We start from the raw sequence: 25,965 nt of genomic DNA on the forward strand, positions 1-25,965 counted from the left end.
TCTGACTCAGCACCTAGGGGTGGAGCCTGAGAATGTGAATGTCTAACAAGTTCCCAGGTGACACTGATGATGGTGGTCCTGGGACTACAGGTTGAGAACCATGGCCTTATGAGCTTCCCTAAGATGGCATCCACCTGTGTGAAAGGATAATCCTTGTGCCTGCCACTGTGGTTTCAGGGCTAAGTGAATATATGTAAAATGTCTGAGCTGTGAGTTATACTACTGTGCAAGCACAGCCAAACTGGAGACTTTTGTCCCTGTGTTGTTTGTGTCTGTTTTGTTTTTGTCGTGAGCCACTTAGCAGGAACCTCTTCCTCCACCTCCAAGCCCAAGGACACATGACTTTGGAGACTGAGTGTTTAACCTGACTGCAGTCATTGCAATTTTTCAGCTCTTCTGGGACATTATTTGAAATAGGGCTTTGCGTGCTGTGTTCAGCTCCTTGTGTGTGTGGTAATGGGAGCATACCTAAGTGAGACTGAAGTTTTGGTGTCAGATCATTGGCTTCTTTTTGGAGAAGGCAGGAGCAATTCGCCAGCCTTACATCAGCCTTGCCAATGGAGTTGTTATTCCCACTATGTACGAGGTCACAAACTCATGCATTGAGAAAGCTCCCCCAAGGTTTGACTTAGGTCCAAGGGTAATTGTAAGGACACAAAGAGAAATATGGAAGTCTAGGAAACAACTGATCCATCTCCCTGGAGATCAGAGCCTGGTGGGTGGGATAATGAATACAACCAGCCTCATCGACACTGCAGCTCTGCTCCCGGGACCGGGCCACCCACGCAGCGTCTCCGCTTCTCTCTGGGCATGTCCCGCTGAAACTCTGGGAGTAGAGAGATTCTGATGGGGTCGTTATGCCAACACTCAGTATGGACCGTCCCTGTAGGGTAGCCCTCGATTCGGGTGTCTTGCTCTGGCTCAATCGTCAAAGCCAGGTAGCAGCCTGGAACTTGCTCCAGGCGCAAATTATGGCAGCGCCATGCTGAAAGAACTGCCGGGGAACTTTCCACCCAGGGTGGGGTTGGCCCTGGACTACCTAGTACTTTCAGGGAGATTGAGGCAGCCTGGCGTCATCAGAAGAACACAGATATTGGAGTCAGACAGACCTGAGTTTGAACCCTGGTTCTTCCACTTAAATCAATGAATTGTGGATATCACCCACCACACAGAGGTATTGTAAAGATCAAGTATTATAAAGTGCGCAGCGTAGTGCCCGGCACGGTCTCTGAACTTAATAAATGATAAGATTTGGTATTTTACTTTTTAAAAACTGGAAAGACGGAAAAGTGAGGGGAAAAAAAAGTACTTGGCTTTATCATCCTATCACTTAGCCCCTTGTTACTGACAACGTGCAGTTTTCAGTTCTTGTAGGGACTCACCCGTTATTTCATTTAAGGCTTTATATGCTTTGGATCTGTTTTCTTCCATGGTATTTTTTTACTGAACAGTCTGTTTTATATGGTTGTAGTTAAATAATTATGCATTCTGATTTGTTTCACGTGATAAAGTAGTTTTACATTATAAATTCTGTACGTAATTTGAGTGGACATGCTGTAATTTACATAAAATTACTTAGAGTTGGACACCTAACAATGGAACATTGGTTGAATAAATGGTGCTGCATTTGTGTAATAAAATACTAAGCAGCCATTTAAAAAGATGTAGTCAAAGTCTGTTAATATAGAAACATGTTCATGATTATATGGAAAATGAGATGATTTTACCTCAAGATCCACTGCCTCCCAAATCTATCTGGATATTCACTGCCTCAAGATCAGCAGCTTTCAAACTTCAATGGGCCTCAGAATCACCAAGGGAGCCTGTTAAGTGCAGGTTTGGGGCCCTCCCCCTAGGCTTTGATTTAGGAGATGGGGATCAGGGATTGGTGCTTTTCCAAGGATCCCGGCAATTCTGATGTGGGAATGACACTCCCCCCATTTCTACCTGTTGAAGCTGTACTGCATTTACCAAGCTTCTCCTTCTACTTTCTCCTGAATGCCTAGAGCGTTGTTTCCTTGCCTCGTGGATCTCTGTGAAGCCTTCTGAATTGTAAGACTTTTCCTGGTCCTACAAGCAAACTCAGTTGGGCACCATGTCACATCCCTGGGCTTTGTGTCAAGCTCTGAGTGGGTTCCTGGATATAGATACTGAAATCCTGGCATCCAGGTTTTGTTTACTTTGTAGTGAAGGAAAAGTGGCCGAGCATTTCAGAACTCTTGAGCACACCTGGTATTAGCAGGAACTTTGAGGAATAAAGGCAGCCTGTCCAACCTTGGCAGAAAAAAATCTTATTTAAATTACCCTCACCTTGGCAATCAAGCTGTGAAAAGTCAATAGTTTGTGCTTTGTGCATTTACTCTGGTCTAAGCCAGAGATCAGTGTTCGTTGGAGAGGCTGGTTAAAAAACTTCAAGAGGCTTGTCATTCCTGGTGAATATCTCCAGGATTTCATTCTCAGACTTTGTGCCATGGAGGTTATTCAAGGAAAGTTTCTCATCTTGCGGTTTACTTAGGGGCCATTCGAGCCAAAATTGAGATTGAGTTACCACCCAAGTTCTTCTTCACTTAGGTTTTATTTTGATTTCTCTCCTTCCTTAAACTAAATAATATTGGATACCCATGTCGAGTCAGGTTTTTCTTGTCTTACACTATCCTTTATCTTACAGGTCAGCTGTTGCAAATGCAGAGTTAGAAATATAACAACTAGTAAACATTATGTTGAGACGATGCTGAATTTTTTCCCTTGTCTGTGAGGGAACTAGGCCATAGTCTGTATAAATCTGTGGTTATTCTAGGTTTAAAAGCATTAATAGCTACAGAAAAGAATTCCCCAGAAGGAAACTAAAGAGCCAGGATTAATAGAAAAAAAGCTCAGAAAAACCTCTCCCTTGCTTCACGTGAAGATATTAACTTGGTAGATTTGAAGCCCTAGATGACCTGAGAACTGGTACTGTTGGGGGATGAAAGGTTCTGGTTGGTGCAGCGGTTCTGGCAGGAAATCACTGGATGGATTGTACTTGTCCACGTGACTCACTCGGAGTCATTCTTCAGAACTCGGTTTAGAAGGCAGCTCTAAACCCCTGCATCTGTAAAGCTTTATGTGATCCCACTCCTTGGAAAAAGTTCCTCGTTTATTCTACAGCCACAGCAGTACCTTATGCACACTCTAAGGTCGTATATGTCACAGTCTAGTGAAATGATGTTTGCACGCTGCTGTTCTCCACTAGACCAGAAACTCACTGGGCGTAGAGTGTGACTTATTTGTACGGTCTAATCACCTGGTTAGATGCCTGGATATAGTGGTACTAAATAAATGGATGTGTAAATGAATGATGTGAGCGTGCTGCACTGAACAGGTGGCACCAATCAGATAGACTGCCTTTTGGGGGTGTTTTCTGACAATTTCTGCAGTTACTAAATTTAAAGCATCACCCTGTCAAGACGAATTTCCCTATAATTGTTAGAATAAATTAAGAATAAATGGTGAGGGCTTCCCTGGTGACGCAGTGGTTGAGAATCCACCTGCCAATGCAGGGGACACAGGTTCGAGCCCTGGTCCAGGCAGATCCCACATGCCACAGAACAACTAAGCCCATGCGTCACAACTACTGAGCCCATGTGCCACAACTGCTGAGGCCTGTGCGCACAGAGCCTGTGCTCTGCAGTGGGAGGGGCCACCGCAGAGAGAGGCCCGCGTGCCACAGCGAGGGGTAGCCCCCACTCACTGCAGCTGGGAAAAAGCCCGTGTGCGGCAGCCAAAACCCAACACAGCCAAAAATAAAATAAATACAATAAATTTATTTTAAAAACCCAACAAAAACCTTTCTAAAAAAACAATAAATGATGAAAAAGACAAGTCCAGTATCTGCTTCTCCCTGGATTCCTTATGGCAACTGGGTATTCCCCAGCCCATTGGACCCCCGCCCCAGGTTGAAGGAGCTACACCTGAAATTCTGCAGAAATCCGCTCAACGTTAGCCCACGAGCTGCTGTTAAACTCCTTTCCTGGGTACTTGAATTCCACAGAAGGCTTAGCTGTCACAGATATGTGAACTTTGTATCTAGGTGCTAGATATCAAATAGTTACCCAATCTCTAATTTTAAAGTGTTTGTGTTAAAAGAGCCAGATGATTTTAGAATCGAAAGAAACCTCTTCATTTTAGAGATTAGGACACCAACCTTCTTGAGAGACAGGCAGTTTTCGTTAGTGGCAGAAGCCCTAGAGTTGAGTCACATAGGCCAGGATTCAGGTCTTGGCTGTGGGGCTCAAATCACAGCCTCTTACTGGCTGTGTGATCATAAGCAGTTTATTTAATATTTTTTGAAGGTCAGTGTTTTCATTTGTAAAGTCCGTTTAAAAATCCATCTCCCTGGGTCAGGACAAGGGATTGCCTCAGGTTACATGAACCAGAGATGCAATGGTAACATCTGCCCAGAGCAGATGTTCAACAATCTTGAGTCTCTGTCCTCCCTTGCCCAAATCACACCATTTATGGCAGAGTTAGGACTTAGAAGTTTCCCTTGAGGCATTGTTAGGATGGCTTGTGCTTCCCGGCTTACGTGGCAGGACTCATGCCCATCAAGGACACTCATTGCTGGGGGGCTGTGTTACATGAGCGTTTGAATATGACAAGACTCAGGATTTACTGTAAAAACAGTCTCCCTTCTGAGTCACATATTTTCTTGGTGTTGCTTTCTTCACGTTCCTTGCACTGAGTTATGGCACCCTCCCCATCGACTATCAGTAATAATTTTGTGTAATTGTGTGAACTAGCAAGATCGCTTCTATAAAGCACCAGAAACTCAGAGCAAACTATAGAAACCTTTTGGAAAAATAAGATCTACATAGCCTAATAAGTCTTCGATTTAAAAAAGTCACATTCTAGAATAAGAACTTAAATATTTGTGCTAAACTGAAAGGGTTTTGGAAGCTAAAAGTGTTTTAAGCAAGGAAGCATTAGTTACATGAACTGAGGTGGTTGTGAAACATTTGTCAGGTGGGAGAAGCAGCATCATTTGTTCACTGTTCTCATTCTCCCAGAGTTCCTTTGTCACTTCAAAAGACAACTCATTTTTCTATACTCTTCTTCCCTGTAAAGGCAGAAACCTGTGGGTTCTTATTGTGGGACGCTTTCCAAATGAACACAGAATCGGGATTCCAGAATTCAAATACGTGGCAAATATGCATGGAGATGAGGTATGTATATGGCTTGAATATCTGACATGTCACCAGAGAAGCTTCCCCTTGGTCTCTTGTGCTCTGTCTAAATGCAAAGGAAGCAGCAGACACTGTAGCAAAGAATCTGGAAAGGTCTTCTGGTGAGGATTGAAGGAACCAGGTGCCAAAAACCAGCACAGCCATCTGGTTGTTTACCCAGTGCCCCGTGCAGGTAACTGGAACTTTTTTTGTTTGGGGTCTGGAAGAACAACAGTGCCCCAGCTCTGGACTGCCGGCTAGTCCCCGAACTCCTGCCTGTGTTGGTTTTCCCCATCTCCTGCTCAGCATCGAGGTGACCCAGCAGAGGAGCAATATTCTATTTGAACTAAAACAATCAGATCCCAACTAGCTATCCAGACTCCTAGGAGCTGGCTTTTTGACTGCTTTTGTCACTTTCTCTTAATCTGACACTTAGCGTTTCCAATGCTTAAGTTTAGAGCAGCGGTCCCCAACCTTTCTGGCACCAGGGACCGGTTTCATGGAAGACAGTTATTCCACAGACCGGAAGGAGGTGGGGAATGGTTTCAGGATGATTCAAGCGCATTACATTTATTGTGCACTTTATTTCTATTATTATTACATTGTAATATATAATGAAATAATTACACAACTCACCATAATGCTGACAGGAGGTGGAGCTCAGGCAGTAACGCGAGCGATGGGGAGCGGCTGTAAATACAGATGAAGTTTTGGTCGCTTGCCTGCCGCTCACCTCCTGCTGTGCGGCCCGGCTCCTAACAGGCTGCGGACCGGTGCCAGTCCTCGGCCCAGGGTTGGGGGACCCCTGGTTTAGACCATCAAGCTTAGGGCTCTGTCATCCCCATCATTCAACAAACCCTTAAATTCCATCATGATGTCTTGCCTCTTTTCCAACTTACTGGGGATCAACTCTCTTTTTATTTTGTTTTGTTTATGTTATTTATTTTATATTTTGCAAAATACCCTTTACCACACCTGCCTGCCCAGCCATTCTTGCCAGGCATTTGAAGATGCTCCTCTCCATTTCTCACCTTTCTTCCTCAGAGTATTTTGAGAATATGACAACTGCAGGGTCTTCTGTTCCCCAGAACCCCACACAACTGGGCAATACAATGGGAGGGAAAGATAGTGCCCAGTCTTGACAGTAAAGAAAATTGACGTAGGAATATCAAACACACTTAACTTTAAGGAATGTCAAAGAACAGGAATATTCCTATAAGTATAACCTGCTGACTTGCTACGACACTTCCAGGTCTGCAGTAGCGTGGGTGGCATGCACTGCTCGAATGCTGGGCTTCCTGTCCCGGCTTAACCCTCCCCAACCCCAAGCTTTCTAGGAACAGGCTCCACCCCGCATGACACACACACATTCTGCCCTTCCTAGGCGCGCTGCTCAACCCGCCCTGGTCCTGCCGAGCCAGGGGACTTCTTGTCACTGGAGCTCAGATGCAAACACTTGCCTTTGAGAGAGTGGTTGGTCTTTGAACCTGATTTGGGGGTGGATGGAAATTACTTTTTTAAGCATAATGGGCTTTGCTCGAAAAGGCTTGATATTGCTGAGAGCCTGACCATAGTTGTTTTTAACAAAACAACTATTCATGACAGACAGCAGCCCAGACTTCCTTTCTCTTTTGCTATCTAGTCAATTGATCGAGGTCCTGTGGGATCCATTTTTAATGAGACACTGACTCCAGTAGTTTATTTATTGAATTCCTGGCATTTCAGAGGTTGCAGCCTGATGCTTAGAGGTTAATCCTCTCAGTTGAAACTTCCAAAGAAAAGCAAGAGTCCTTCCTCTCACTCACCCCTGAATTCACTTGTACTTTCCCAAATTTCTGACATCTTGCCTTCCATGTAGTTAATGTATCCCATCAAATCGGGCTCTCTCATTCACTGTGATTCTTTGAGGAATGCTGAGGACTGAGGTGACTCAGAGGGAAAAGTCCCAGTGTGTTTCGGGTGTGGGAACCTGAAGTCCTGCTATCCCCTGTGTGTCCCAGCTGGTAGCAGTATCTGGCGGCTCTGGGGGCCATTGAGAAACTTATTATCCTGAATTTAGATCTTGTATGTTCTGTCCTCCTGGAGCCACTAGGAGCTGGGGAAAGTGATGGCGTAACCCAGGAGCCAAAGGGTCACTTGGATTAGAAGGTTTAATCACCCTACCCATCCTTCTTCTCTTAGACCTTTTGGAATTGAAAGAGCATTTTCAAGAACCCACTATTAGAAAGCAACATAGATAACATTTGGGGGCGGTAGTTCTTAACCTTTGGTTGGATTCCTTGCCATTCTGGCACAAACTTTGAATGCTGATCTCAGGGTCCATGGATCTTCTAGGAGTTTGTGGCTCTCACGTGGAGAAGCCCAGCAGGGGTCATATGTGTACCGAGTAGTGTGGTGGACAGAATTGACCACGGTATTTTTTTAAATGTTTCCTCTTTTCCCTGGACCCCACCTCAGCACCATCAGGAAGACCCAGTTATGTTGATCACACACACCATTTTCCCCCCATGAATTTTCACCTACTTCGTGATGCCTTCTTTTAGAATTGGGTCTTTATTAAATTAAAAATAACCTGTTATTATTACAAAATCAACATACGTACATCTTAGAAGAAATACGAACAAAAAGAAAACATTGTATACTGACCTTCTACAAATTAGGACTGTCGATTCCTTATCATTCATCCTTCCAGATATTTTTGTGTGTGCAGTTGCACCAAATGAGCAATGCTAATTTGCTCTTTGTAACATTTTTCAGTTAATACAAGCTACCCTTGCATGTCAGTAAATGTTTATCCTATCTTTACCTTATATCCCGTGTTCTCGTTTCTCCAGTTGTCCTCAAAATGTCCCCCAAAGTGTCCATTCAAAATTCTGTCCAAGATTATGCATCATATGTGGTTGACATATCCCTTGAATCTCCTTTAATCTAGCATATAAAGAATCTTTTCATGACGCTAGACTTAAGCGAGAACGTTGATCCATTGTGTGTCCTGCAGAACGTCCCTCAGATTGGATTGTTTCCTTCCTTATAATATCATCGATTTTGTGCCTCTCATCCCTCTATTTACTTCAAACTGGAAGTTAAATCTAAAGGTTCGTGGGACTCAGGTGAAACATTTTTGGCTACTGCGTATCTTCGGAATCGCGAAGGTGGGTGACTTTGGCTGGTGCCGAAGGTCCAGGCTAATTAGCCTGGCTACATCTGGAATGCATGAAGCACACTGAGGGGAGCAAAATCTACTTGAAACAGCCCATTTTCAGGTGAGAATTGTTACAAGAGAATGAAGTCAAACCTCTGGTTTTGTATGCTATTCCTCTTGTTCTCAGTCACCTTGTCATGAGCTCATGTCCTCACGATGCTGCATCGATCAGGCTGGCAAGTTCCCCTCCATACAGTACTCGCCGACGAGAGAAGAGTAACAGTAACCAACACTTACTGAGCATGGCTACGCTAAGTGCTTTGTGGGCGGCCTTTGTTCTGCTCACTTCTGCAGAAGGCATGTTTGTTAGTGTGTTGACCAGGAAGGGAATGCAGGTTTCTGTTGGTCCTCTGGGCCGGCATCAGAGCCTGAGCAGTGAGCCTTTCCCAGCTATGGCTCTGCCTCCTTGACCCCCTCCACTGCCTTTGGAACGTTCTGTTTTTACTGTTTTCCTTTTTACATATAGATCTATGATCTATCTCAAATTAATTTTTGTTTGGATGAATTCCCAGTTGTTCCAGCCCCGTTTGATTAGAAGATTTGGGCTCGTTCACCGTGTGAAAGCGTAGCAAACTCTTAGAGTAAGACTGGAGTGAGCATCTCCGTGTCACTTTTCTCTGTCCCTGTCTCATGCCTGCTGCCCGCCTCCCCTCCCTGATTGCTGGGGAGTCACACGGGGGAGCCGACGGAAAGAGCACCCGCCGCCCTTGATAAACCTTTGTCACCTGCTGTTCATGCTTTTTCAGAGTGAGGGAGACATTTCTGAGCTTCTAACTTTTCTCACTTTAGTAAGACTAGCAGGTGTTTTCCTGGTTTATCCAGGTTCTTGTTTGTACGCACATCAGCGTGTGGAATGGTAGAAGCCCCAGTCCTGGGTGTCATTCACACAGGCGCCTAATCGGCAGTGTGCGCACACCTGACATCCAATCCTTGTTATTCATTGGGAGGGATGAGACCAGAGGTCCCTGGGCGGGGCTCTCTGCCATTCCCCTGCTCCACAAATATTCACATCGTTTGGGAGCGGGGTCTTTGTTCCCCTCGCCCTCCTCCGACACCTCATTCTGCTACTGGCTGGCTTTGTAGTAAACTATTACCTATAATCTAAAATCAGAGCTTTAATGAACGCTGGGACCATCCCCTGGAAATGGAAACATCTAGTACCCTCAGCCTAAATGTGGGTGCAGGAGAGAAGCCTGGAAAATCACTCCTTGCTCCTTCCTCGAGCCCTCCCTGTTCTGTGTTTTGTGCCTATCTGCCATCCCATGTTTTAAAATTTTTGCAGGAAAGAAAATCTTATATCTGGGCAATCTCTAGATTTTTAAGACATCTCTAATCCCTGTCTAATGGAAATATCCAAGTGAGGCATGACTATGTGTTTAAAAAGTCAGGTGCCTGGAATTTTAAGCTAATCCAGGAGCAGGCAAAGTGCAGGTGAGAGGTTGGGTCCACAGGTTCCCTTGACTGCAGGGCCCATGGTCTTTAAGTATGGGGGAAGGTATTCAGTCTATGTCTGTTAAGCATAACTGAATTGCCAATTCTGATTCTTTTTTTTTTCTAGAGTTGTTTTTTTTTAAGCTTCTGTTTCTTAAACATCAATGAAGTATTTTTCCTATGATGGTTTATTTGGCTATAGAGTTCTGAAATACCCACATCACACTTAGAATTTCACATTTGGTGGCATTAATTTATAGTTTATTGGATTCCAGTTACATAATGGAAAGGAAAAACATTGCAAAAATATGGATAATAGTGATCATATTTTTCAACCTAAACATAAAGGCTAAATGGTTTTTTGCACACCTTCTAGGTATAAGAGACATTTAGACAGTAGTTTGTATGTCTAAATGTCTACATTTAGAGGGTATTTTAATGTTCTACGTGAACAACAGGACATAATATCCAGGATTGTGCCTATCCTGGAAGATCTTGGGCTGTGTAGTCAACATGCAGTAGAGGTTCCAAACTTACTAAAACAAGACAAAACAAAGCTTGCCACTTCTCAAGCCCTTTATTCCACCACTATCCCAGATGATGACAAAATGTCCTCAGTTACACAGCATGGCTTTGGATAATTATTTCTTTTTGCATTTAGACCAAACTAATCCTTATTCCAGGCGAAGTGTCTAATTCCTTTTAAGCATGTATTAAGTTCCTCATATAATTATCCTCTTTCTCTCCATCTCCCTTTTTTGGTGAGGGTGGGCCGGGGGACCAGGCTGTCGAGTCCTTGGCATGATCAGAATTGCTGGCCCCCAGCCCTGTGAAGTGTGTTCAGTATTGAACGTCCTTGCAATGAACTAACTTGATCATTTGTATACCCCCTCTCACTGAGAACCATAAGTCCTCATGTTTTCAGAAAGTTCCTCCTCAGAATAGTCATGACTTTGTAGTGGATTTGGCAACAGTAACCAACAATCATTTATTGAGCACATGATATACCTGGAGCTGGGTGAGATACCAGGGCTACACAGGAAGCTGGTTAGGATCGCTGCCATCAAACCTTGGATGGTGGCGTTGAGGGGTGGGGGTGGGGGTCAGTCAGGGTCAGTCAGGTCATTGTAACATGTGTGAACACTGTCAGGAGAGCACAGGTGAGGAGAGTTAAAGGACCGCCTAGGCAGGTCATGGAACCCAGACTTGGGGAGGCCACGGAAAAGTGTGCTAGATAATGTAATATTAGGCTAATATCTGAAGATGAAGGATTTAGCTAGGCATTAAGACAAATGAATTAAGTCTGTAACACACCATGTGGAGCCCCAGAACTGACAGGCTTATTTTCCCCCAGAAGCTGCATTACAGTGTAGCATTTCAAGAACGGACTCCACCATTAGGAGAGCTGAAGTGTTGGTACTACCCTCTAATTCACTCTCGCACAGTACACTACCCAGTTGTGGACTGTTGCTTCAAAATTGTTTTCCAATTGTTCTTAGAAGTGCTAGGACATTGATTTTTATCTATCTAACAAATTCCCACTTGACTGAATTGAAGAAAAACTGATAAAGAATTTATTTTCTGCTTTCTGGGTTCTTGCCATCTTTTTTTTTAACTTTTTATTTTATACTGGAGTATAGTTGATTAACAATATTGTGTTAGTTTCAGGTGTGCAGCAAAGTGATTCATATACATGTATCTATTCTTCTTCAAATTCTTTTCCCATTTAGGTTGTTAGCATTCCCTGTGCTATGCAGTAGGTCCTTGTTGGTTACCTATTTTAAATGTAGACATGTGTACACATCAATCCCAAACTCCCTGACTATCCCTTCCCCCCCCACTCTCCCCCCCTGGTAACCATAGGTTCCTTCTCTAAGTCTGTGAGTCTGTTTCTGTTTTATAATAATTTCATTTGTATCATTTTTTTTTAGATTCTGCATATGAGCGATATTATACAATATTTCTCTTTCTCTTTCTGACTTACTTCACTCAGTATGACAATCTCTAGGTCCATCCTGGGTTCCTGCCATCTTAATGACCGGATGAATTATCAGGGGAAGACTCTAGAAGCTGGTGTGCTCACCCAGCCTTTCAGGCTCTTCATTAGGGATTCTTTCATTAAGTCCACACTCTCACAAAAGGAGCTAAATGAAAGGCTGGTTAAGCTAACGGAAACAGTTTTGACCATTCTTTTTTAAAATTTTAGTCTAAGGTTTCATATTCAAAGACTTAATTTTAAACGAAGGGAGGTCTATACATAAAACATGAATGAGTGTTTGAGACATTTATATTAAGGTTGAGAAGAATTAACTTGAATAATATGTGGCATAAATTTGCTGTTACAGAGACAGGAAAATGTGGTCCAAGAAAACAAGAGGACTTTGTTTAACTCCCTCTGAAATTGCATCTGTTTACCTCACCATTTTTTTTTAATTATCTAACTCTTAATTGGTTCTTTATCATACTTCCAAGATTTTTCTTTCACCCTCTGCAGTTACGAACTTGTGGTTTGTTTTGGAATATGGAGACAAACAGAAAATACCTTGGTCACACATTCGTTACCTTGAAAGAATCATGATTTTATTGTTTTTGTAAAAATAACATAGGTTTCTTTAATTTAAAAAGCAATACTAGAAAAATAAGAGGAAATAAAAACTGTTCAGAATACTATCGCTCAGAAATCACCATCATTAGTATTTGCCAGATGCTATTCTAGACATCTATGTATCTCTACAGTAATAGAATGAGAGGAATCAAAAGGATATAAAATGAAATGTGTGTCATATTATACGTGTTATCTTTAAATAAGAAGTATGAGATTTAACTTTACTTGAATTTAACAGAATAGAACTGAAGTGAAATGAAAATAATTGGTGAACTTGGTATTTTCTCAAAATAAGAAATTATCAGGGCTTCCCTGGTGGTGCAGTGGTTGAGAGTCCGCCTGCCAGTGCAGGGGACGCGGGTTCGTGCCCCGGTCCAGGAGGATCCCACGTGCTGTGGAGCGGCTGGGCCCGTGAGCCATGGCCACAGAGCCTGTGCGTCCGGAGCCTGTGCTCCACGGCTGGAGAGGCCACAACAGTGAGAGGCCCACGTACAGCAAAAAAAAAAAAAAAAAAAAAAAAAAAAAAAGCAAAATAAGAAATTATCAGAAGATTCTTCTAAAGTCAAAAAATTAGGAAAAACTTTGGGCTTCCCTGGTGGCGCAGTGGTTGAGAATCTGCTTGCTAATGCAGGAGACACGGGTTCAAGCCCTGGTCTGGGAAGATCCCACATGCCGCGGAGCAACTAGGCCCATGAGCCACAACTACTGAGCCTGCGTGTCTGGAGCCTGTGCTCCGCAACAAGAGAGGCTGCAATAGTGAGAGGCCTGCGCACCGCGATGAAGAGTGGCCCCCGCTTGCCACAACTAGAGAAAGCCCTCGCACAGAAACGAAGACCCAAGACAGCCAAAAAATAAATAAATAAACAAATGTGGGGTTTTCAAAAAAAAAGAATTTTAAAAAAAAAGGAAAAACTGATTTGAAATATATATATTTTTAAACTTTGGATAATATCCTATGACCCATTCCTGGGAAAAGTGAAGGAATTAGCAGTTTGAAAAGTCTTCTGTCCTCTCCTTTCCTCTCCCCCCTCCCCGGCACCCACCCTTGCCGTTAGCTATAAACCTTAACTTTTACCTTCTATCCTATACCCATACCACCACAGTTGCTTAATTTAGTTCTATAGCTTAATCACAGCTTCTTACTCTTTGTTTTCATTTTCTTGTGGGTGGATGAATTTAATTGCCAACTCCTGTCTTGAGTTTGGGCGTGCTTGAGAATGTAGGATTCAGATAGTTAAGAGGAAATTCACATTTAGAACCATGCGGGGATTCCAATATATCTCACTTGGTACTTAACCTGGGACTCAGAGGGGCCTCAGGTTTTTCCTGGTACGTCCCTCTAATGGAACCATCCTACAGTCTCCAACCAGCATTTAGAAATCTCACTTCCTTCTCTCTTTCCTTGACCTTTTCTCTTCCCCAACCCCTGTCCAGAAAAGCCCCTTCAACCAACTACACTGTCCACCTTTAAAGCCACCTTTCACAGCTTAAAATTGCCAGCCCCTCCTCCTCTGGTTTCAGGGAAGCCAGTAAGGAGTGTCCAAATGTGCGTGATCTTCCAAAACACTGAATTGGAAACCCAGTGTGTGACTCACTTGACTTTTTTGGTTATTAAGCACCTTTTGTAAGGTTTGTAAGGACCTTTTTCAAGTGACAATTTTGACTGTAAAAACAAAAATCACAGTGGTGGAAGAAGATAGACATGAGTAGGAAAAAAATTGCAGTCAGAATGGAATTTACTTCTACTCTGAATTTTATGGCTACCTATAAATATGTAATTTACATATTTAAAATTTTCTTAGTTCCATTTTAATTATTCTGTGTTCATTAGGGTAACAAATTCATAAAATGTGATCTCTTTGCTTGCCAGCGAGGGGCATAAAGTATGGAATTGCTCATCCTTTGTCCCAACAATGAATTGCTACAGAGCAGTCATAAATGAAAATTCTTTTCCTGCCCACGGCCTTCATTAATGCACCAGAAGCACTGTCCTTATTTAACCACCTGCTGCCCTGATTTCCCACATACTAACTGCTCTACAACATCTGATCACATGTAAGAGGTAAATAGTCCTTACTTAGAAGCAGAATCTTTGAACTCAGGATTACAGGGGAAAAGTAATATAGCCTAATCAAATCTTTCTAGAATAAGACTGAATATGTGAATTCCTTTAAAAAAAAAAAAAAAAAAAAGTAAATCTCTCCCTTGGGGATTATAAAGCAAGCTCTTTCACAGGCCTTCAGTTTCCCAATCATTGTTGGTACATAAGGTAATTTTAGGTGAATGTGACCATGTTTATTTTCAGTCATGCTTTTATTTTACTATACAATTAGAAACATATCTAGCAAAATGGTAATTATACAAAGTTTGTTATTTTTAATGTAAGTAAAAAGTGAGCCAATTTAAAGAAAATGCAAACTAAATAATAGTATAGATAATATGCAGATATGGCAAAAAATTGTGAGGATGTTGTGCCAAAGAAACATGAGGATGTGGAAATCAGAAATACAGAGGTACGGCAAAAATTGCACAAACGTGCAGGAGGGGAATTTGGAGATAAAAGAACTTGGAAACGGGGGAATATGAAAATCAGACCTATTTAAATTAACCTACTTAAATCATGCATATTACAAATTCAGATTTTTCTCTATTAAAATCTACTGCAGTGGTTCTCCACGAATCATCCACCGAGACACGCACCACGACTCTCCCGTGTGCCAGGCATGCTTGTGGAGACGCACAACTCCCTGCCTGATCTCTAGCTCCCCCTCTCGCCACCACTCCGGGAAGTATGTGGAAGACAGACAAACTGGAAGTAGGATAATAAGAATAACCTTTACTCCACTCTTAATTCATTTTTAGTAAATTATTTACTTATAGGTACTTTTTTTTAAGTTAACTTCAACCTTTTACTCGCAAAGGTTTTGCAGCACACCAGTGATGGATTGCCACCTGCCAGAGTGTCAGTATACCAGAGGAACGGTGGTCTGACAACTGGTTTTGGTCTCACATATCATGCGTAGTGCTTCTTGTTGGGGAATTTGTGCTTTGGGGACTGTTTTCCTCTCACCTAACAATATCCTCTTCTCTGTTTAACACCTATAGGCTGTAGGGCGGGAACTGCTGCTCCATTTAATTGAATATCTCGTCACCAGCGATGGAAGAGACCCTGAAATCACAAATCTAATTAATAGTACCCGGATACACATCATGCCTTCAATGAACCCAGATGGATTCGAAGCTGTTCTAAAGCCTGACTGTTTTTACAATAAGGGAAGGTAAGCACGGGCTAGTCTATCTTTATTTAAAACAACATAAGCAAAAAGCCCCCCATCAGATCAGACCCCTTCGCCCTGTAAAGAGAAGTTAGCGAACCATCTCATAACCTGTGTCATGTCGCTGCTGTGCTGGAAACTTTTCAGGGCTGCCCATTGCTTTGACCTTGAGAAGTAAAATACTGAGCAAGGCTGCTTTACCCCTGCGCCTGCCTCACTGCTCCGGCTTCATTGCCTGTTCCCCCGCACTCACCCTGCCGCAGCTGCTCAGACCTCCCTTCATCTTCTGCAACCACCAGCTGCCTTCTCCCCCCTGGCATTTCCCCCCCTCCCCCCCCCCACCCTGCTTCAACAGCATTTCCTCAAAGCCTCCTTCCCTAACCTGTCAGATATTAGAGCCCCAATTATTCTCACATCACCTGGCACTTTACCGTCATAGCACAATCTTTAATGTCTCATTTCTTGTTTAATGTCTACCTGAGGGCAGGAATGCTGCCCGTGTGTTCATCCCTGTTAAATCCCAGGGCCTAGGGTAGTACCTAGACCCTCAATAAACAGGTTGATTTATTAAGCCAGCACACGAACTAATCACAAAGAAGGGTGAGTCTTGTAGTATTTCTGATTTAAAGTTTATTGTGTTTCAAGCAGCCTCAGGAAGTTTGGAATTTCTCAAATGTCTGATAAACACTGATATTTGTGCAATTAAAAATTTGTTTTTACCAAAGATTAATAAATCACCACTTGATTCCCTCCTATGTTTAAGTTTCGTAGCCTCTTTAAACATGGCCAGTCCACTTTTCAGAAATACGTTTGTATAGAATAGCATGTTCCTGTTGTTTCTGTTACCAATTGCTATGGAACAAACTGCTCCTAAATTGAGGGACTTAAAACAACCACCTCTTTAGTTACTCTCCACTCTGTAAGTTAGGAATTTGGGCAGGGCAGAGCAGGGATGGCTAATCTCTATGCCATGATGTCAGGGGCTTCAGCTGGGGTCTGGCTGGGACCGTATCTCTAGAGTCTCAGTTCTGGCTGTCACCTGGGTTCCTCACTCTTGCACATTGACCCTTGACGTGGATAGCACTGGGGTCTCAGGGTTCCAAATGGGAGTGTCGAGAGCAAAAGCCCCGAAATGCAAACACTTATCAGACCTCTGCTTACAGCCGAATCACTACTGTCCCATTGGCAAGAACAAGTCACACGGGAGGGGACAACATATTGTGTGAATGCCAGCTGTGATTCACTGGAGGCTGCCAAGGCAACCGCCCACCACCTCTGTATTCATATTTGGAAAAACACCTGGAGCCCAAAGCAAAGGTCTACACACTGCACGAATCTGCTCCCTCAGACAGCAACAGTAAACCCTAAAAAATTCTTTCTTTTAAAGGGAAAACAGTAACTTCTATGACCTGAATAGAAACTTCCCCGATGCTTTTGAATTTAATACTGTACCAAGGCAGCCTGAAACTGTGGCAGTCATGAAGTGGCTGAATACAGAGACATTTGTCCTTTCTGCAAACCTCCACGGTGGTGCCCTGGTGGCCAGTTACCCATTTGATAATGGTGTTCCAGGTAAGCAAACTTGGGCCCAGCTCTTGCTTTCTAAGTCCAGAGTGAAACTGCAAACTCTGCCTCTGAATGGGGATACACTCTTCCCCTCCCCACTTAACTTCTCTGGCAGGGATAGAAAGAGCCCCATTCTCTTGACCCCCAGCTATCCTTCCTACAATTTATAAACAGTAGATGGGCAAGGTGGCTGAACTGAAAACAACACGGGATTACTTGACATTCATCAGTGAAACAGTAAAATTGGGATTTAAATTAGCCCACAAAAGGCAACACGGCTAAATAAATAAATAAATAAAACTAATCATGTAAGTAATAGTTCCTGATTCCTCTTAAAACTGTGGGATAAGGTATATACCAAGGACTTAAAGTATTCGAGTGGCTTCATTTAATCCCTACAGTACCTAAGGAAAGTTTACTGACCTCCAGAAATCAGCAAGGGTGACTAAGAGGGTATTTAACTTTTAAGCTGACTGAGAAGGAGTTTAGACATGGACATGGTTGTTTTGTGTAATATTGCCTTCTGTATGTCCACTAAAAACTAGGAAGAGGAGTAAAGGGAGTATTCGTGGAAGTGGGTAGAGGATCTCACTAGGAAATTAGAGCCTTTGTGTGTGATGTGATGATGTATGTGCTAATATGGTGTGTTTCCTCCACCTATAACTTCATCTAAAAGGTCTTGGTCTGTCTTTCATGTACAGCCACTGGAACATTATACTCTCGGAGCTTAACCCCTGATGATGATGTTTTTCAATATCTTGCACGTACCTACGCTTCAAGAAATCCCGACATGAGGAAAAGAAATCCATGTAGAACTAAAATAGAGTTTCCTGGTGGAATTGTAAATGGATACTTTTGGTATCCACTCAAAGGTGAGTTTCTCTTCATTCTGCTATTCTCCTTACTGCCTTCCCCCAGAGGTGCCAGCTGGCCTTCACCCCAGCAGTTGCCAAAAGTTAGGCACAGCGCAGTCCCTTCAGTCATGTCTCTGTCAGCTAATATCACAGAGCAGTGAGGGGAGCCGATCATCTGAGAGATGCTCAGACATGTTCCCCACTGCCAAAGCCTCCTAACTTCAGACACTGGCTCAGCATCTACCTTGGAGCTGGGAACTGCCAGGAAAGATGAACAGGACATAGATATTAAGCCCAAGTTTAATAGAGAAGAGCAACATACAAATAAATAATTGTGATGGCATGTAATGTGAATAAAAGTAGAGATTTAGGGCTTCCCTTGGTGGCGCAGTGGTTAAGAATCTGCCTGCCAATGCAGGGGACACGGGTTTGAGCCCTGGTCTGGGAAGATCTCACATCTCAGTTGCACGGAGCAACTAAGCCCGTGCATCACAACTACTGAGCCTGCGCTCTAGAGCCCACAATCCACAACTACTGAGCCTGCGTGCCACAACTACTGAAGCCCACACGCCTAGAGCCCGTGCTCCGCAACAAGGAGAGCCACTGTAATGAGAAGCCCGCCACCGCATCGAAGAGTAGCCCCTGCTCACCGCAACTAGAGAAAGCCTGCGCACAGCAAGGAAGACCCAACGCAGCCAAAAAAAAAAAAGTAAAAGTTTTTAAAAGTAGAGATTTAGAAAAGGTACAGTGTATCACAGGGGTGTAAATCCAAAATACATCAGGGAGTAGTGAAGGCCTTAGAGAAGTGTAATGCTTATGTCTCATCCAGTGGGGACAGCTGCTACTTAGAACAAGGTAATTATTGCCATGCAGCAGTGGGGGGGCAATATTGCCAGATCTTCCAGTTTGTGAAGCAAGCTGGATATTTCCATGAAGTCTCCTGATTTTAAAATCACTTTGCAGGCTAAACGAAAGAGCCCTCTAGTTTTTCTCCCTTGGAACAGGACGGCCAGGCGAGGGAGGGAGTGAGAGAGAAGCTGGCCGTGTAGGGAACGTGGTGGAGGGGTGTTCTTGTCAGAAGGAATAATATAAGCAGAAGCCCAGGGGTGTCAGAGTCCTAGTCTGGAAATTGACAGAGAATAGGAGGGACCTAGGACAGAAGGGTGAGAGGGGAGACAGTGGGCTAGAACCAGGTTTCCACTGCCTCAGTGGCAAGTGCGCCCTTCCAGACAGGTCAGCTGACCCTACCAACAGCAACCCCCATCCTGCGTTTCTGCACGCAGCCTACTTCCTCAGTTGTCACTTTGGATGCACAGGCTATCAAGTAGTCTTGCAGAAGCTGGGACTTTTGTGTCTGGGCAGGTCTCTGCCAGCTTTCCAGATAATATAAATAAGCATAGACCACAAGTGAGAGGAACCAGGACCAGCCAGATACCACAACATCCCAAACTTCTCTCCGACGTCCGAGAGACAGCCTCCCCACTCCCACCACAGGGCTGTAGCCTAGTCCCCGCTCACTACTCTCCATAGGGAGGAGAGGGCCCCCTCCTGCCCGGTGGCAGTGCTGTCCTTCATGTGCATTGTCTGTAACTTTCAAGACAGATCCAGATGTGTGGGAGATTAACTAGGAACCTAAGTTTGCTATTGGGAGTTGTTCCCAAGTGTGCCTGTGTCAGCTGTGTATCTCTGTGAGAAAAAAAGAGGGCAGAGCCAGAAACTTTGAGGCGCTTAGAACAGAGCATTCTGGCTCAGCCTGGAGGCTTTTTCGGCCAGGCCTGAGTGGCATTATCTGGAGTGGCACACACCCTCCGCACTTGGTATTCTCCATCCAGCGTGCTTTGCACACCTGTTTTGCACGCCTATTTTGCCATTTAACTTCTTTCTACCTGAGACACAGCCATCCAGCCAAGGGCTTTTGTTTTGTTTCATTTCTCTCTTCCTTTTTTCCTTCTTCTATTTCCTGGTGAAAATAAGGTCAGAGAGAAATACAAAACTTGTAAGTAAAGGAAAAGAAAGGACAGAGTAATGCTTCCTGGCTAAAATCTGTACGTACATAGATATTACTCAATGTTGACATAATATTTTGACCATTTTATGAGCATAAGTTTTTTTTACTTCGTTACTTCCCAAATACCCTGATGAAATTGCGAATTCATATTTCACTGGGCAGATATCAAGTATAACTAATTAAAATCTCGCAGAGACTACTTCCTTCAAAGTTACCGTATTTCTTCAAATCCAAGATGCCACTGATTGTAAAACATGTCCCACCAAGAAAGAAAAAAGTTGCCAGCCAAACTAAGAACCCAATGATGTTATTCAGCCATCAAATTTAAGATACTTCCCAATTCAGAGATTTTAAAATATGAAAAGTTTTGCATCTTAGAAACTATAAAATACGGTTATAACCCTTTGAAAATAGGGTGTTGAGAGGTAAGAACTAGAAAGTGAGCATGGGCAGTGGTAACCCCAGAAGTACCAGGGGCCTGCGTCTTCCCCTGCTCCCTGAGAATCAGCATGGCACCTTCCCTCTCATCCCCAAACGCAGTGCGGTGTGATGGCTGAGAGCATGGGGGCGCTAGGAAGATGGCCTGTGCTCCAGTCTCAGCCATTCACTGGCAAGAATCCCTGGGCACATGACCTACCAATTGTGATTAAGCTTCCTCATCTGTAAAATACGAGTGATAATTACTGTGAGGATTAAATGAGTGGATGGTGAAGCTCTTCAAACAGTACCTATCAAGAGCAAACACTCAGTAAACACTGGCATTATTATTCCTCCAAATTCATATACTTAGCTTTACAGAATAAATGTGTTTATGAATGGTTTGTAGAAATATTTTAAAAGAAAATATCACTCTAGTTTATATCTGTTTAAAATGTAATTTAGGAAGAAATGTAACTTGAAGAATCCTTTTTTTAAAAAATAAATTTATTTATTTTTGGCTGCGTTGGGTCTTCATTGCTGTGTGTGGGCTTTCTCTAGTTGTGGCAAGCAGGGGCTGCTCTTCGTTGTGCTGTGTGGCCTTCTCATTGCAGTGGCTTCTCTTGTTGTGGAGCACAGGCTCTAGGCACACGGGCTTCAATAGTTGTGGCTCGCAGGCTCTAGAGTGCAGGCTCAGTAGTTGTGGCACACGGGCTTAGTTGCTCTGTGGCACGTGGGATCTTCCCAGACCAGGGATTGAACCTGTGTCCCCTGCATTGGCAGGCGGATTCTTAACCACTGCGCCACCAGGGAAACCCTTGAAGAATCCTTTTTGTAATTGTGATTTTTAAAAAGGACCCTTCCTCTACCCCTCACTTAATTTTGATGCACAGCTAAGCATCAGTCAGCTCTGATTCAGTTACCCATATGGGAGTATTTAGGATTGCTTTGTCATGCCTGGATAATAAAATGTCAAGCTCTAATTGTACTTGCTAATATGTCAAATTCATCTTTTCCTGTTTACGTGTACTTTCATTACCACTGTCTGATTCACCTGTCCCCAAGGTACGTGATACTTGACTTCACTCCAATTTCAGACCTTAAAAAAAATTAAATATGCTTGTGTTTAGGTGGAATGCAAGATTACAACTACATCTGGGCCCAGTGTTTTGAAATTACGTTGGAGCTGTCATGCTGTAAATATCCTCGCAAGGAGAAGCTTCCAAGCTTCTGGAACGAAAACAAAGACTCACTGATTGACTATATAAAACAGGTGCACATAGGTTTGTAAGATTTTCTTATTAATTCCTGTTAACACAAAATATAGCATCTGGCAAACCCTCTGGGCTGAGAAAATGCAAGCCCTATTTATGTTTTCTAGGTATAGCCTCATTTTTAGTACCAGAACAATGGTTCAGCATTCTCTCTGCGTGAACATCTGCAGCCTGTGAGAAGTGCAGCACCTATCGGTTCATGTAAGAGAAAGCATGGTGTGTGTTACTTTAATATGGGGGTGTAAAATCCAGGGTACTTCTAATTTTACAAGTTGAATGACCTGGAAATCTGGCAAAAGATCAGGAAAACAGGCTGTTACTCTGTTACATTTATCACCCATTTAGAAAGAAGCCAAGTTTGCTTGTCACTTGCCATATAATATCACAGACCAGAGAACTTTGGACATGCCATTTTGCATTTCTTCTAGAACTGGGGTGGTTACCTAGCACCGTTAGCTTCAACCCCTCCCACCCCTCAACTCTGCCAAATGACCTGGCATTGGGAGTCTTTGCAGCCTGTTTTTTGATGGCTGTCTGGCCTTTATCACAGATGAGCAGACTTAATGTGACAAGAGTGGTCCTTCTCAAACATGTGCAGCAGACTCACCAGGAGGGTTTGTTAAAACGAGATTGCCAGGCCCCATCCCCAGAGTTTCTGATTTAGGGGGTCTGGAATGATTAACATCTTCCCTGGTGATGCTGACGCTGCCCGTCCAGGGACTACTCTTCAAAAACCATTGTACTAGAGCAACACGTTGCTTGTGATGATGATGGAATCCTCGGCAGGGTGTGGAAGGCTCTTCTGCATTGCCCGGGTTAGTTATTTTTCTCCATTGGGAACGGCTTGGGGGAGAAAGGTATCAGGAATTAGGGCGACAGTTATGCTACCACATCAAGCCGAAGCGGAGGATGTGTGTTTGTGCTGAAGAGGTTTGCATCGTGGGCCTGCTGCGTAATTGCATAATTCCTGGATTTTCTGCATGCTTCACACCAAAGCTTCCCACCTGCTGAAAAGAGATGGAGACGGTTGAGGCAGGGAAAAGTCAGAAGCAGAGGGGTACAGGGCTGAGTGCAAGGAAAATTAGGAGCTTCCCTTGGCCACACATCCCTACCATGGCTACTTCTTCCCCCTTTCATATTTGACTCCCAACCTCTTCACCCCCATGACACAAGTACACAAAGGTTATTTTTGAATTGGCAGAGCTGCCTCTAACTGGCTGAGACATTTATGGGGTAGGTTGATGGGGGAGATTACGAAATGTCATCTTTCTTTTTCACCAGCATCTTAATAATTTTTATTAAGCTTATTATTGTGTCTTTCTCCTTTTTCATTATGTCACCAGACTTTGTATTCTGGTATGTCTCTACTTGACTTTTCTCATGAGGCACATTTCTACTTCTACTGTATTTCTACCTATATCAACTTTTAGTGTGTACTCTGTCCTTTTCTGAAATTCCTCCTTCAGAAGCATCAGCATGGGAGTGCAACTGAACACGAAATACACTCCATGAACTGCACTGCTATCTTTGGAATTTCAGTCTAGCTGGAAAGGTTATTTACTGAGCCCTGAATTAAGGTGGGCTCTGAAGTATCCTGCTGAAATAACATTGCCAGTGAAGGAGCTTTGTCAACTGTTAAATAACATACAAGTTACAGCCTAACCATTGTTATTTATTAATTTAAAGTGCTTACTAGTCCATTTAACTAGGTTTTATAAAGAATATTCATACATCTACCTATCCCTATAATCAGATGTGCACAGCTTACTTAAAAAAACATATGTATATATTAACACATCAACCCTACCCCCTGTGGTTTAAGACAGGGTTTTTTGTTTTGTTTTTGTTTTCTAGTTTAATAATGAAACCCTATTTCAAAACACTGATACAGTGTGGTTACTGTTACTTGATAGAGAGGTTCTCTCCTTATTGGTGCCCAATAGGAAGCCAAAGAGTATCTTTGATTGTGAGTAATGGAAGCAAACATCTTTTTACCGCTATTGCTCTGGTTTAAGAAAATCACTGATGTTTGTCAAGCTGCATCACATTCACTGGTTCAGTGTCACCACTTGCTAAGATGGTCTCTGAGATTTCCAGATGGGTCAAAGTCTCTGGCCTACCTTGTCTGGGAAGGAAAGGCCTCCTGCTCTAATGGAAGGACTAGGCCTAGACGGCAGGAGCCTGGGTAAGGCCTAAGCTGTTCTGTCATCTGCCCCTGTGTGAAACTTTGCAAGCCACTTGTCTCGACTGGTTTTAGTCAACTGATAGCTGGGAGTAACAGCATATGCCTTTTCTCACCCCAGCTTGTTCTAAGGCTCCGATGGGGTCATTCTTTCAATTAAATCTCACTGCCAACCTCAATCTAAACTCAGGTCCTTTGGTGCTGTGTTGTCATGCTTAGAGGGTTGACTAGGCTCCTGTTGGGATGAGGGTAAGGCAGACATTAAGTTGAGTGTGAATTCTAGGGATCTGGAATGTCCTGCTTGTTCCCTCTCTGGGGAGAAGCAAAGATGAGCAAGACGTGATATTACCTGCTGCTGTTCTCTCCCTTGAACTCCTCAGAGCAGATCTGAACCCAGAGGTTTGGGGGATGGCCCACAGCATCCAGAAACCTAAGCAACCTGGACCTGAGAGAATCTGGTATGTGTTGAGTTCCAGAAGCCTGTGAGACACAGATAGGCATCTGTTATCAGATCCCAAGTCAGTGGCAGCTATAATCATTAGGTGGGGACATGGGAGTGAACAGTCTCCCGAGTACCACCAGCTCAGACTCTGCGCTGTGGCCAGTCCTTGCCCAGCACGGGCTTTTCATCCACACAGCTTGATACATCCCCAAGGGAAGGAGAGCTTTACATTTCTGCCCCTCATTTCCAGATGTGGCCACAAAATTTAAGTCTCAGATTTTATTCTCCTTTGCTTATTATCTGAGCTTTTTTCAAAATTTTGCTTTTTGTTCTCCTGATGTCATAGTGCTGGCTGTCTCTGCATCTCTTTGGATCTTCTGGTCTTTTTTCAATTTTTGATTTCAGCATATAGAAATAAATAATCTCTTCTGGTAAAACAATCACTTCCTTCTAAGTGAAAAGTTTGGTGGTGCCTGGACAGAATATTGAAAAGACGTATAAGACCAAAGGCAGCTTATATTTGGCAGGTGCTATGGGGTTTTCCTCTAATAGAAATTCTGTATTTAAGAATGGTCTGTGTTTGTTCAGTAACAGAGTGATATTCAGATATTCCCAGCTTGAACAACTGTCTCTAGGTTTGGCTAAGGGTCATACAGAAATGAATCTTTTAATCTTTAGAGGACATTGAATGAGAGTCAAAACTGGAATATGAAGACTTTTGGCAATCGACCTGAATCCAAATTACTCCTCCTTTTCCCATGTTTGAGGATAGTCAGACTACCAGTCCCTGGAAATCTTTGTTTAGTTTGACACATGATATAGGGGTGTTGTGTGGGTACCTAAGGCCATCCAAAAACACTGTTCATAGACTGTCAAAAAAATTCAAATCTGTTCTGTTAAAGTGTAACAACCAATTCCAGCCAAGAAGGAATTTGCAAATTTTTTTAAATTTAAAGTATAGTTGTTTTATAAGTTGTCTTAATTTCTGCTGTACAGCTATAAATATACATAGCTAAATATATATGCATATTCTTTTTCATGTTCTTTTCCATTATGGTTTATCACAGGATATTGAATATAGTTCCCTGTGCTATACAGTAGGACCTTGTTGTTTATCCATTCTATACATAATAGTTTGCGTCTGCCAATCCCAAACCTCCAATCCATCCCTCTCCCACCCCCTCCCCCTTGGCAAACACAGTCTGTTTTCTATGTCTGTGAGTCTGTTTCTGTTTCGTAGATATGTTCATTTGTGGCATATTTTAGATTCTACATATAGTGATATCACATGGTATTTGTCTCTCTCTTTCTGACTTCACTTAATATGATAACCTCAAGGTACATCCACGTTGCTGCAAATGGCATTATTTCATTCTTTTTTAAGGCTGAGTAGTATTCCATTGTATGTATGTACCACATCTTCTTTATCCATTCATCTGTCGATGGACATTTTAGGTTGTTTCCATGTCTTGGCCTTTGTGAACAGTGCTGCTATGGACATAGGGGTGCAT

General features: G+C 43.1%; 1 protein-coding gene and 1 long non-coding RNA gene across 7 annotated transcripts in view; one reads left to right on the forward strand and one right to left on the reverse strand.

The window, feature by feature from the left end:
- The window catches only part of CPM (carboxypeptidase M), a 135,137-nt gene that overhangs the window by 37,941 nt on the left and 71,231 nt on the right, over positions 1–25,965 (forward strand). For 4 of the 6 annotated variants that reach the window (XM_060165431.1, XM_060165432.1, XM_060165433.1 and 1 more), the window contains exons 3-7: positions 5,101–5,198; positions 15,542–15,714; positions 17,099–17,283; positions 17,979–18,149; positions 21,687–21,839. In XM_060165431.1, coding sequence (XP_060021414.1) covers positions 5,101–5,198; positions 15,542–15,714; positions 17,099–17,283; positions 17,979–18,149; positions 21,687–21,839 — 780 coding nt within the window. Of the gene's footprint in view, positions 1–5,100; positions 5,199–8,130; positions 8,462–14,432; positions 14,499–15,541; positions 15,715–17,098; positions 17,284–17,978; positions 18,150–21,686; positions 21,840–25,965 lie in introns of those variants that run through there. The other 2 variants (XM_060165434.1, XM_060165435.1) reach the window with 2 other exon arrangements.
- On the reverse strand, positions 18,534–25,007 carry LOC132529135 (uncharacterized). The gene is made up of 3 exons (XR_009543383.1): positions 24,362–25,007; positions 22,438–22,837; positions 18,534–20,091 (listed from the first exon to the last, which is right to left on the reverse strand). It is a non-coding gene; the product is annotated as an uncharacterized LOC132529135 (long non-coding RNA).

This window comes from Lagenorhynchus albirostris, chromosome 11 (genome assembly GCF_949774975.1).
Source record: "Lagenorhynchus albirostris chromosome 11, mLagAlb1.1, whole genome shotgun sequence".
Taxonomy (NCBI): domain Eukaryota; kingdom Metazoa; phylum Chordata; class Mammalia; order Artiodactyla; family Delphinidae; genus Lagenorhynchus; species Lagenorhynchus albirostris.